The sequence below is a fragment of the Sorex araneus genome, chromosome 3, assembly GCF_027595985.1.
Source record: "Sorex araneus isolate mSorAra2 chromosome 3, mSorAra2.pri, whole genome shotgun sequence".
In the NCBI taxonomy this organism is placed as follows: domain Eukaryota; kingdom Metazoa; phylum Chordata; class Mammalia; order Eulipotyphla; family Soricidae; genus Sorex; species Sorex araneus.
In genome coordinates, this window is record NC_073304.1 from 236568630 (window position 1) to 236581340 (window position 12711).

General features: G+C 64.4%; 1 protein-coding gene across 1 annotated transcript in view; it reads left to right on the forward strand.

Annotated features, from left to right (window-relative positions):
* Positions 1–12711, forward strand: part of MYO15B (myosin XVB) — a 28611-nt gene that overhangs the window by 4862 nt on the left and 11038 nt on the right. The window contains exons 10-23 of the mRNA XM_055132291.1: positions 521–634; positions 716–774; positions 843–981; positions 1775–1870; positions 1985–2116; positions 6468–6593; positions 7476–7553; positions 7731–7831; positions 7904–7949; positions 8035–8159; positions 8334–8451; positions 8789–8952; positions 11954–12047; positions 12471–12608. Of these exons, the coding sequence (XP_054988266.1) occupies positions 521–634; positions 716–774; positions 843–981; positions 1775–1870; positions 1985–2116; positions 6468–6593; positions 7476–7553; positions 7731–7831; positions 7904–7949; positions 8035–8159; positions 8334–8451; positions 8789–8952; positions 11954–12047; positions 12471–12608 (1530 nt within the window). The remainder of the gene's footprint in view (positions 1–520; positions 635–715; positions 775–842; positions 982–1774; positions 1871–1984; positions 2117–6467; positions 6594–7475; positions 7554–7730; positions 7832–7903; positions 7950–8034; positions 8160–8333; positions 8452–8788; positions 8953–11953; positions 12048–12470; positions 12609–12711) is intronic.

The window sequence follows — 12711 nt, forward strand, 5'->3', positions numbered from 1 at the left end:
TGGCCCAGCAGACTGCGTCCTACACGCTTGCTTGCTTTTTTTCTTCGGCTTTTTGGGCCCCACCTGGTGATGCTCAGGGGTTGCTCCTGGCTCTGCGCGGAGGAATGACTCCTGGCGGTGCTCGGGAAACGCTCTGGGATGCCGGGGATTGAACCCGGGTCGGCCGCGTGCAAGGCAGATGCTCTCCCCGCCGTGCCCTGGCTTCGGCTCCCTGCTTTTCGCTTCGTGTTGGGGCTACCCACGACTTCCTCGGGGTTCACGCCCGGTGGGGTTGGGGCTGACACGTGCCGGGGACTGAACCCGGGTCAGCCGTGGAAGGCCGGAGCCCTGCCAGCTGCCCTCGCTCAGTCCCTCGCACCCCTCAGGGCTGTCGCCTTGGTCACTGACCCACCGATGGGGCCTGCGTGACCGCACGGAGGGGGGCGCTCGTCCCCGGCCCCCACGGTGGCTCCCTGTCCCTGGGGTCTGCGTGGGGGCAGCTCTGGGCCCCCAGCAGCCTGCCCCTCCCGCCTCTGCCCAGCGGGAGTCCCAGGAGGTGGCGGCCGTGTCCAGCTGGGCTGAGATCCACACGGCGGCCCGCCTGCTGCGGGTGCCGCCCGAGGGCCTGGAGGGGGCGGTCACCAGGAAGGCCGCGGTGAGCCCGGGGCCCCGGGTGCGCGGGCAGGGGGGCCCCTCGGCAGGGGCCCGCGTGACCCCCGGCCTCCTCTCCCTCCAGGACACGCCCTATGGCCGGGCCTCCCGGCCCCTGCCCGTGGAAAGTGCCCTGGACGCCAGGTGCTGCGGGGTGGGGCCCCCTCGCGGCGTGGCCGGCGGGCGGCGTGACTCACGGGGCCCGCCCACAGGGACGCCCTGGCCACGGCCCTGTACTCGCGGCTCTTCTCCTGGCTCCTGCAGAGGACCAACGCGCGGCTGGCACCGCCTGGCAAGGCGGGCACCGAGGGCACCGTCACGGTCGCTGTCGTGGATGTCTATGGCTTTGAGGTCACCCCTGACGGGTCACCCTGCCACTTCCGGGTGGGCTGCAGGGGGCCCGTGACTCCGTCCCTGGCGCCTGGGCGGGGCGTCCTCCGAGTGTGGGTCCTGCCACTCAGCGCTGTGTGACCCAGGCAGACGTGCTCACGTCTCTGAGGCCCAGCTAGATCAGAATGGAGCTGACCTCGCCGGCCAGGAGGCTCCGGCGGGGCTGCAGGGGGGTGGGAGACAGCGCGCAGGGCTGGCGCTTTGTACGCTGGGGCCTGGGGTCAGTGCCCAGAGCACTGAGCCAGGAGTCACCCTGATCACCACAGCTGTGGCCCCCAGGACACAGAAAAAGGGGCGGGTGGCCCGTGACTGAGCTTAGCCCTGAGGACTCGGTAGCCAAGGCTGACCTTTTAGGCTTTCCATGGTCCCTTTCCAGAAGGTTCTGCACTCCCTGGGGTGGGGTAGTGCGGCTCTGGCCCGCTCCTCTGCGTAGCCTCTGTGCACGCACACGCTCATGCACGCGCGTCCTACAGATCCCACCCTCCACCCAGCTCCTCCGTGGGGCACTGTGGGGTGTGTGCGTACAGTGCTGGGCTGGGAGGGGCTGCAGACATGGCGGGAGGAATGCTGGAAGGCTTCTCGGAGGTGGCAGCTGGAGCCCAGCCAGAGGGGATGGCGGATCCTGGGGGCCGGTCAGTGGGTCCTCGCTATAGAGTACCCGGCAGACCTCAGGAGGACTGAGGCCTCTGGCCTTGCCCCTCGGGCTGTCACCTCAGTCCCGGGGGGGGGGGGCCCTCACCGCCTGCCCCCCCAGGCCCTGCGCGTGAACGGCCTGGAGCAGCTCTGCAACAACCTGGCGAGCGAGCGGCTGCAGCGCTTCTCCGCGCAGAGGCTGCTGGAGCAGGAGGAGGTAGGGCCACGCCCCCGAGGGCGGGAGGAGGCGGGGCCTGCCAGCTGGGCCCCTGAGCCCCCCCCCAGCCAGAGCCCCCCCTGCCCTGTCCGCGGCCCACGAGGCTCTCTGCAGGAGGAGTGTGCGCGCGAGCAGCTGCCCTGGGCGCCCAGCCCCCCGCCGCCACAGGAGTCGTGCCTGGGCCTCCTGGCCGGCCAGCCCCACGGCCTCCTGGACATCCTGGACGCCCACACCCGGCTGTCCCAGGTGAGAGCCGGGCATCACACTCGCCCCTCAGACACCCCGAGGTTCCTGTGATGCAGCTGCCCGCTCGCCCGGAGGCCCCCCCCCGCAGAAGCCCACACCTGCCGCCCCCCCCCCCCGCGTGACCGCCCTTCTCCCCACGCCCCTGCCCACTCACAGCCCAGTGGCCGCCGCCGTGGGCGCGTTGGCAGCTGGGCCCCCGGTGGAGGGCTGGCACCCGCTTCCCCGGGGCCTGGCACATCTGGAGTGAGTCAGGGCGTGAGTCAGGGAGCGAGGGATGAGTAGACGGATGACAGGAGCAAGTGAGTGAACGCATGAGTGTGAGTGAGTGAGTGAGTGAGTGTGTGTGTCGGGCCCAGCCCCTCCCCTCAGCACCTGCAGGGTGGTCGCAGGCTCATGTCTGGACAGCCTCACCCAGGGGTGACTCCAGGGCTGGCGGCGGGCAAGACCCACTCAGGACTGGGCTTCTGCCGTCTGGGGTGGGGGCGAGAGTCGGCCCAGTGCCAGCCCAGCCCCGTGCCCTGCACTCTATCCCCAGACTCGCTTTTTTGTTTGTTTGTTTGTTTTTGGGTCACACCCGGCGATGCACAGGGGTTACTCCTGGCTCTGCACTCAGAAATCACTCCTGGCGGTGCTCAGGGGACCATATGGGATGCCGGGGATCGAACCCGGGTCGGCCGCGTGCAAGGCAGACGCCCTCCCCGCTGTGCTATCGCTCCAGCCCCCAGACAAACTTTTTAATTGTAGTTTCTGGTAAAATGGTCCCGTGGTGTCAGCTTTAATGTCTCTGACGTACAAGGCACCAGCGCCTTCACTCAGGTGCGCCTCCTCCCCTTCCCGGTCTCACGTCGTCACCGTAATCTGACCGTGACAATCAAGGCCACTGTCTGTTTCCTTGTCTGTCTCAATTCCAGGTGAGTGAGCTCACCAGTCTTTGCCCTTCCCACTGGGACTTTTTATTTTTCCTTTTTTGGCCACACCCAGCAGTGCTCAGGGGTTAGTCCTGGCTCTGTGCTCAGGAATCACTTCTGGCACTGCTCGGGGGACCCTGTGGGATGCTGGGGATTGGACCCAGGTTGGCCAAGTACCAGCCACATGTCTAGGGCTGGAGCGATAGCACAGCGGGTAGGGCGTTTGCCTTGCACGCAGCTGACCCGGGTTCGATTCCCAGCATCCCATATGGTCTCCTGAGCACCGCCAGGGGTAATTCCTGAGTGCAGAGCCAGGAGTGACCCCTGTGCATCATCGGCTGTGACCCAAAAAACAAAAAACAAACAAACAAATAAAAAACACCAGGCACATGCCCTACCTGCGACTTTGTTCCCCTTAACAGGACACCCTCCAGCTCCATCCCGGCCACAGCTAACTGAGATTTCGCCTCCTCTGACAGTTGCGTAGTATTCCATTGTCAGTACCGACCACGGCTGCTGCTCTGCTGAGCCGGTCACTCTGCTGGTGCTCAGGGCTCACTCCTAGCCCTGTGCTCAGGGAGCACACAGAGCCCTAAGGAAGGGCGCCTGCCTTCTCCCCGTGTCTTTGCAAGGACCTGGGGCTGTCAGTGACGTCTCGGGAGGAGTCACCCATGATCTCATCTGGCCCTGGGCCCTGGGGACACTTTTCCGTGACCCTCTCGCTTTCCTTCCTTGAGATCAGAGGCTTCGGGTTTCCTGCTTCCCCCGTCAAGGGCCTGTTGCTTTTCATCGCACCCGCCTAGAGACACACTCTGAGAGGAGCCGCGGAGGATCTTGCTTATTTATTTATTTTTGGTTTTGCGTTTTTTTGGTTTTTTTGTTTTTTTTTTTTTGCTTTTTGGGTCACACCCGGCAATGCACAGGGGTCACTCCTGGCTCTGCACTCAGGAATCACCCCTGGCGGTGCTCAGGGGACCATATGGGATGCTGGGAATTGAACCCGGGTCTGCCGCGTGCAAGGCAAATGCCCTCCCGCTGTGCTATCGCTCCAGCCCCCTATTTATTTATTTTTGGGTCACAGCTGGTGATGCCCAGGGCTTACCCCTGGCTCTGCACTCAGGAATCACTCCTGGTGGTGCTCAGGGACCATATGGGATCCCGGGGATCGAACCTAGTCAGTCACGTTCAAGGCCAATGCCCTCCCTGCTGTGCTGTCGCACCAGCCCCCTTATTTATTTATTTCCTCCGCAGTTGTCCGTTGAAATTTCTCCCTTTTCCTCTCTGATCATATTTCTTCGGGTTTTCTCTCTTTTCTTTCTCTCCACGTGAGTCTAGCTAATTTCTATCAGTCTTATTAATCCGTTTTTTCTTTTTTTTGCTTTTTGGGTCACATCTGGTGATGCACGATGCACAGGGGTCACTCCTGGCTCTGCACTCAGGAATTACTCCTGCTGGTGCTCAGGGGACCCTATGGGATGCTGGGAATCGAACCCGGGTCGGCCGCGTGCAAGGCAAACGCCCTCCCCGCTGTGCTATCGCTCCAGCCCCAATCTTATTCTTTTGGAAAACCAAAACCTTTGTTTCACTTGTATTGATTTCTCTATCATTGATTTCTGTTCTCAGTTGTATCATTTCCTTCCTTCTCCTTGCTTTGGAATTTATTTGTTAATATTTTCTTTGGTTGGTCTTGTTTTTGCCTTGGGCCGTGGGCTCTGCGCTCAAGGCTCACTCCTGGCAGCGTCCAGGGGACCGTACAGGGTGCTGGGCTGGCTGCGTGCAAGGCAAGCTCCTGCCGCTGTCCTCTCACCGTCCCGTCACTCTGGCCCCAGTGTCTTCAGCTGTGGGGTCGCTGCCCACTGGGCTTCCCGGTCCCCTGGCGTGTGCCGTGCCTGTGCAGATCCTTGGCGGTGTGGCTTTGGCGCTGCCCCACTGGCTCTGTTACTTCCTGTCACCCTTCTTCGCTCTGCCATCCTGAGAAATCGTTTTGGGTTTCTTCTTGGACCTGGTGATTATTCAGCCAGATGCTGTCCAGTGTCCAGATGTTGGGCCGGGGGCGGGGCGAGAGTGAGCGGGTCAGGCACTTGCCTCGCTCGCCGCCGACCCCAGTGTGACCCCTGGGCACACAGCTGGCCCTGGCTTCGTCCCTGGCGCTGCCTGTGGCCCCCGAGGCCCCTGGGACTCAGCACTGAGCACTGCCAGGAGTGGCCCAGCTCCTCCCAGCCAAACCAACAAAAACAAAAGTTGGCGTTTCCTCGACCTTTTCTTTCTCCCTGCTTGGGCTTTGGGCCACGCTCCGTAGACTTTCCTGTTGTCCGTGCTTCTGTTTGGGTGCCACCCCTGCCGGGGCCCCAGGCTTCCCCCCGGGCCTGTCTCGGGGGTCCCTCCTGCCAGGCGCGGCACTGGGGATCGTGTGTGGTGCCCGTTTGCGGGCAGCCCCTCCCGCCGCCCTGCTGCTCGGGCCCTCAGAGACTGTCACTCTGCCCGGCCTGCGGGCGGCCCACCTGCCTTCCCGTCCGCCTCGGCTCACAGACCCCCCTGCCCTCGCTGGCCGAGCGGGTTCTTGTCCCTAAGTGACTGTAGTCCGGCAGTGCTGAGTTACCCCGGGTGTCCTGGGGAGGTTTGGGCCACGCCCCGTGGTGCTCAGGGATCACTGCTGGGAATCGAACCCGGACTCTGGCTACAGAGCCCGTAGTTTGAGATTGTATTTGGTGGCGCGGAGGACGTGCCTGAGGGGTCGGAGTGCCGGGCTTTGAGGGTCAATGAGGGGACGGTGTGGACAAATTGCTTCTGGTCGGGAATGGCGTGCATGTGTTTGTGTATGTGTGTGAGCAGGTGTGTGTGTGTGCGTGCATGAGTGTGAACATGTATGTTTGCATGTGCATGCACGTGTGAATGAGTGTGCATGTGTGAACATGTGTATTTACATGTGCATGCGTGTGTGAACGAGTATGTGCATGAGTGTGAACATGTATGTTTGCATGTGCATGCATATGTGAATGAGTGCATGTGTGAACGTGTGTTTACATGTGCATGCATGTGTGAATGAGTATGTGCATGTGTGTGAACGTGTGTTTGCATGTGTGAATGCATATGTGCATGCATGTATACATTGTTGTGCATGTGTGTATACATGTGTGAAAGTGTGCACGAGTGTGTGTTTTTGGGGCCACACCCTGCAGGGCCCAGAATCCAACCCAGGCCCCCCACTGCAAAGCTCCAGCTCCAGCCTGTTGCACCCCCACCCCCGTGCCCCCGTGTTTTCACTCCCGAGTGACCCCACAGGCCGCCGGCTCGGAATCGGGGCCCTTCCTGCTGAGAGGAGGGGGGAGGGGAGCCAGGCCAGACTCAGCGCCGCCCCCCCCACCCCCCACAGTGTTTCGTGCCTGCAGGCTCGGGGAGGGCCCGGGCACCAGGCACAGGGCCTGAGGGTTCCCGCTCCCCAGGCCACGGACCACACGTTCCTGCAGGAGTGCCACTACCGCCACGGGCAGCACCGCTGCTACGGCAAGCCCGCACGGCCTCTGCCTGCCTTCACCGTGCGCCACGCAGCCGGGACCGTCACCTACCAGGTACGAGCCAGGTGGAGCCGGCTCAACCCGCGGGAGCATGCCGGGCAAGCACGTTTGCTGACCTTGGGAGCCTCCACCTCACAGGGCAGAGCTCAGCCCCTGTGACCTCGTCGCCCCGTCTGTAAGATGGGTGGGAATCTGCCCGAGAGCCTCCTTGCAGGGGCCAAAGGTGACAGCACGGAACCTGCCAGGGCCTGGGACCAGTATGAGGTGGGGCAAGTCAGGGAAGACTTCCTGGAGGAGGCCCCAGGGGCAAACAAGAGAAAAAGGGGGAACTATTGAAAGTCACAACAGTGAAATGAAGGGGCCCAGGAGGTGGCGGGAGGGACTGGAGCAAGCGGGAACCCTGGACTCGATCCCCGGGAGATGGTCCCCTCCTCCCGCACTGCCAGGAGCAGCCCCCGGGCACCTCTGGGTGTGGAAATAAACCTCAGAGGGGGGCCACAGGGGTCAAGCGACAGTACAGCGGGCTGGGGACTCACCTTGTACGCAGCCGACCCTGCTTCAGTCACCAGCATCACGTACAAGTCCCTGGGCCTCGACTGGAGGGAGCCCTGAGCACTGTCCAGGGGGCCCAGAAACAAAAAAACTAAAACTGCCGCTTTCCCCTCTCCTCTTCCCCTCCCTTCTCCTCCTCCTCCTCCTCCTCCTCCTCCTCCTCCTCCTCCTCCTCCCTCTCTCCCTCCTCTCCCGTGCAAGGCTGGTCCTCTGGGCCTGTCTTGGCCGAGCTTGCAGCCTGAAGCCCCCACTGAGCTTCTGGCTGTTTCTCTGCTCGTCTCGGGGGGGGGGGCAAGGTTCACCCTCACGGTCTTCCCTGAACCCAGAGGGGCGCGGCAGAGAGATGCCCCCACGCGCCCGCCCCCACCCCTCCCTGACTTGCAGGTTCACAAGTTCCTCAGCAGAAACCGGGACAGTGTTGCTCCGGACGTGGCGGACATGCTGGCCCGGAGCCGGCTTCAGGTGCCCCCGCAGCCCCCGCAGCCCCCGCCGGGTCCCCCCTGTCCTGGAGGGGATGAGTTTGCCCGGGGGCTGGCACGTTGGGTCCTGGGCCGCAGGGCACGGGGCGGGTGGGGCAGCGGGGAGTGAGGCGAGCAGTGGCGGGACGGGGGCAGCAGGGCAGTGCCCCCCCTGCCCCAGCTGGTGGGCAGCTTGTTCCAGGCAGGCGGAGGACGAGACCGAGCCACGCTGGCCTCCAGCTTCCAGCAGTCCTTGGGGGACCTCCTGGCCCAGCTGGGCAGGTGAGTGTCCACCCCCCAAACCGAGGGCGACGGGCAAGCCGGCCTGCCCAGTGACCCCCCCCTTCCCATCAGGAGCCGAGTCTTTGTCATCCAGTGCGTCCAGCCCAACCCCAGGCGGGTGAGCGCCCCCCCACCCTGTGCCAACCCAGAGGCCCCTCCCCGCTCCTCGGTGCCCCCAGCTCAGCCCCTGTCCCTGGCCACAGCTGCCGGGCGTCTTTGACATGGGACACGTGGCCGAGCAGCTGCGCCAGGCGGGCGTCCTGGAGGCGGTGAGCAGCCGCAGGGCCACCCTCCCCGTGCGCAGGCCCTTCAGGGACTTCCTGGCCAGGTGCGGGGCCTGGGGGGGATGAGGACCCCGGGGTCGCTGGCTGGGGACCCGCTTTCCAGAACCCGGGTGCCGCCTCCCTCCCCGCTGCCCTCTGCCCTCCTCTCCCCAGCCCGCCCCAGCCCCTGGCAAGCTCCGGAGCTCGCCCACACCTCAGCTCTCGGGTGGGGTCGGCAGGTTCCAGGCCCTGGGGACGCACCCGCAGGGGGACCCCTCGGATCGGGAGAGATGCAGCGCCATCCTGAGCCAGGTGCTGGGGGCTGAGTCCCCCCTCTACCACCTCGGAACCACCCAGGTGTGTGTGTGTGTGTGCATGTGTGTATGTGCATGCATGTGTGCACATGCAGGTATGTACATGTGTGTATGCACATTTGTGTGCATGTGTGTGTGTGCACATGCATGTGTACACATATGTGTGTTTGTATATGTGTGTGTGCATGAATGCATGTGCATGTGTGTGTGCGCACCGGTGGACACACGGGCAGACACGAGTCTGCATCCTGAGTGATGGGCCATGGGTGGGGTGGCCGGGGAGGGGGCGGGCAGGGCACCCCGAGAATGGGCCCGCGGCTGGCTGGGAGAGGAGCTGGGACCCGGCGTGCCCCCACCACGCGTCTGCGCCCCGCCCGCAGGTGCTGCTGCAGGAGTCGGGCTGGCAGCGGCTGGAGCAGCTCCGCGCCCAGCGGCGGGCCCAGACCCTGCTGGCCCTGCGCCGCGGCCTCCGCGCCTGCCTGTCCCACCAGCGCCTCCGCCTGCTGCCCCGCGTGCAGGCGCGTGTCCGCGGGCTCCAGGCCAGGTGTGCGGGGCTGGGGGGCCCGGGGACCCCCAGGGTGGGGACCTCTCGTGTGCGGTCGTTCCCGGCCGTGTGCCCCCACGGCAGGCTAGCTCGCGCCCCCCGCCCTTCGGGGCCTCTCCCGTCCCACACTGGCCGCGGGCAGGGCCTTGAGCGGGGGCTGAGGTGCAGGTGGGGGGCACAGGCCCGGCCTGCACAGGGCCCGGGGCAGACCCCTGGACGCAGGCCCCCACTCGGGCACCACAAAGGCAAAGAGCAGATGAGGGGCCGGGGGAGGGTGTTGTCACAATGTGGCAGGAAGTCGTGCCGTGTCCTCCTCGATGGCACTGTCTTCGGGAGGGACAGTGCAGGGACTGTCCCCTAGACGGGATGGCCTTCGGGAGGGACAGTGCAGGGACTGTCCCCTAGACGGGACGGCCCCGGGCCCCCGAGCACCACTGAGTGTCGCCACCAAAGGAATTAATAGAGGAGCCGGGCTGGAGCGGTAGCACAGCGGGGAGGGCGTTTGCCTTGCATGCGGCCGACCCGGGTTCGATTCTTGGCGTCTCATATGGTCCCCTGAGCACTGCCAGGGGTGATTCCTGAGTGCAGAGCCAGGAGTAACCCCCGTGCATTGCCAGATGTGACCCAAAAAGAAAAAAAAGAGAATTAATAGAGGAGTAATAGCACAGTGGGGAGAGCATTTGCCTTGCACCCAGCCGACCGCGGTTCGATTCCCAGCATCCCATATCATTCCCAGAGCACCACCAGGAGTAATCCCTGAGTGCAGAGCCAGGAGGAACCCCTGAGCATCGCCAGGTGTGACCCCAAAAACAAAACAAACAAAAACACAGAATTAACAGAGGGTCCAGAGTGATACCATAGCTTGCCTGGGTTTGATCTCCGCATCCCATACGGCCCCCGGGCACTGCCAGGAGTGACTCCTGAGTGCAGAGCCAGGGATCAGCCCTGAGCATTGCGTGACCCAAACGCTAAAACAAAAAGACAGTGCATTGAAGGGGACAGGGCTGCTCCCCCCTTTCCCCTGTCTACTTCCCTCTGTGAATCTGCCTCTTCCACACAGTTCCTCTAAGTCACCCCCTACAATAGTCCTTTTTACCATCATTTCTGAGTTTGGGGTCGCACCCTCCTGGCCCTGCGTTAGAAACCCCTCCTGGTGCGGCTCAGACCCCCTACCGGAAGCCAGGATCGAACCCAGGGCGGCTACATGCAAAGCAAGCACTTACCTCCCTCCTACTGTTCCAGCACCTTTTATTTGGGGGAGGGATCGCGCCTGGCGGTGCTCGGGGTCTGCTCTCGGCTGCCGCTGGCGGTGGAGGGGCCCCCGTGGGGTCCCTGTGGTGTGCGAGGGTCACCGTGCATCTGTCCTCGGGCTGTTCGTCTCTCTTGTGCAGCCTTTCCCCGCGTCTGGCCGAGGCTCTTGCTTTCAAGGTCAGCCACGTAGCACAGGTCGGAATTACTTTCCGTTTGTTTGGGGGCCCCGCCCACCAGGTCTCTCCGCCTGAGAACTCCGTTTCTCGCAGGGGACGTGGCTCAGGGTTAGATCTCTTTGCCTGTGCGAGCATAAGCCCCGGGGCCATCCCTGGCACCACAAAAAGCACAAACAGAATTTTACTTCTTTTTTTGTTGTTTTTTTTTCCAGCGGGCGGGCACCCCACCCAGCTGTGCCCAGGAGTCACTCCCGACTGTGCTCAGGGAGCACTCCTGGGCAGGCTGTGGGGTGGCCTGGGTCGGCGCGTGCAAGGCAAGTGCCCGACCCCTTGTATCACTGCTCTGACCTCTCTGAGGAGTGATCTTGTGGGTGTGTTTTGTGTGGGGGGTCCGCCCGGCTGTGTTCAGGGCTTCCTCCCGGCTCTGCGCTCAGGGGTCATTCTTGGTGGGCTCGGCGATCGCGTGAGGTGCCGGGGACCACCGGGACATGAGCAGGGCCGGCGGGCGTGGACGGTGCCTCTGAGGCCTTGGCCTGGTCCCCGCCCGGGGCTGTGAGCTTGTCCGGGGGCTTTGCTCTGCGGTTACTCAGGTATTCTGGGCATCAGACGTTGATCCAGAACAGGGTTTGCAGAGGCCGAGGAACCCTCCAGCACTCAGGTGCTTGCCTCGCACACGGCCAGTGTAGGTTCGATCCCCAGCATCCCATATGGCCCCGAGCCCGCCAGGGGGTGGTGTCTGAGCACAGAGTCAGGAGCCCTGAGCACCGCCGGGTGTGGCCCAAGCCGCCCCTCTAGAAGAAGAAACAGCCAATAGCTGGAGCTGTTTTCGGGTCACACCCGGCGACGCTCAGGGGTCCCTCCTGGCTCTGCACTCAGGAATCACTCCGAGCGGTGCTCGGGGGACCCTATGGGATGCTGGGAATCGAACCCGGGTCGGCCACGTGCAAGGCAAACGCCCTCCCCGCTGTGCTCTCGCTCCTGCCCCTGGAACGAATTCTTGGGTGCAGGAAGGAAAGTTGGTGTTTTTCCCCCAGGTGTGGCCCCCGATACACCCTCTGACGCCTCCCCTCCCCCACAGCAGTTTCCGCCCCTGGGTTTATTAAAATCTACCTGGTCAAAGCAATTATTTTTCAGTTAAAATAATTTCTCTCGACTGTGAGAGGGAACGCGAGCAAATATTGACTTTATAATGCAAATCGATCAATGACCTTCTCCACTTATCTTCGGGAAAACAAAGTTGCAGGGTTTTGTGTTTTAAGGACTTTGCCCCTCTGGGGTGCCGGGACCGAACCCGGGTCGGCTGCGTGCAAGGCGAGCGCGGCCCTCTCAGGGTCCCTCTAGCTCCTCTGGCGTCCGCCGTGATGCGCGTTTCCCGCGTTCTCGCCAGACACAGAGCTTGGTGTCTGCGGTCTGCGGCGGGGTCCGTGCCGGCGGCCCGGGCTGGGGGACGGGCCGAGGGGCTGCCCATGTGTGGCGCACACTGCGGAGACCCCTCTCACTGGGCCCCGCACCGTGGCGGGGGCGGGGGGGCTGGAACCCCGCCGTGGCCGCCTCACACCCCTGCCCGTCCCCAGGAAGCGCTACTTGCAGCGGCGTGCAGCGCTGGCCCAGCTGACCACGGTGCTCCTGGTGGTCCGGCCACTGCTCTGGACACGCCAGAGGCTGCAGGTGCGAGGGGTGGACAGCCCCCAGGGAGACCAGCCAGCGCCCCCCCTCCCCATGTGGCCCCGCCTGGCTCTCGGTCGGTCCCCGCTCCCAGCCCCAGGCTCTGGCTCTGCGGGCAGGGCCGGGCAGCCTGGACTTCCGGGAGGCCCTTTCATCCTCCACTGCCCCCGCCCCGGTGCCCCTGCAGCCCGCCCTGACCCCCCTCCTCCGCCCGATGATGATGATGATTCCGATTTGGGGCCCATAAAGCAGCTCAAAGGTCGGGGCCCGCGCGCTCCCCCTGCTGGGCCCCTCCCTGCCCGGACTTTGCCCTCGGTGCTGACCGTTCATGCCCACTTCCCGGCTCCCGGCAGACGGGCAGGGCCGCACTCGGCTGGAGGCTGCTGAGGGCTCCGCAGGGTGGGCCCCCGGCCCCCGGGTCTGCAGTGGAGAGGGTGGGCAGGTGGGGCGCCGGGCGCCGAGGGCGCAGTCCCTGGAGGCAGAGGCGCGTCCCCTCTGACCCCGCAGTGTGGGCACGGGCGTGGCTGGCAGCGCGGCGAGAGCCCCGACACAGCACCTGCCATGGTAGGGGGGCTGGGGGCGGGAGGGGCGTCTGCTGGCGGACCCCAGGCCCAGCACGGAGCGGGAGGGGGCTGGGAGCCTCAAGGGCCCCTGGGACCCCGTCCCG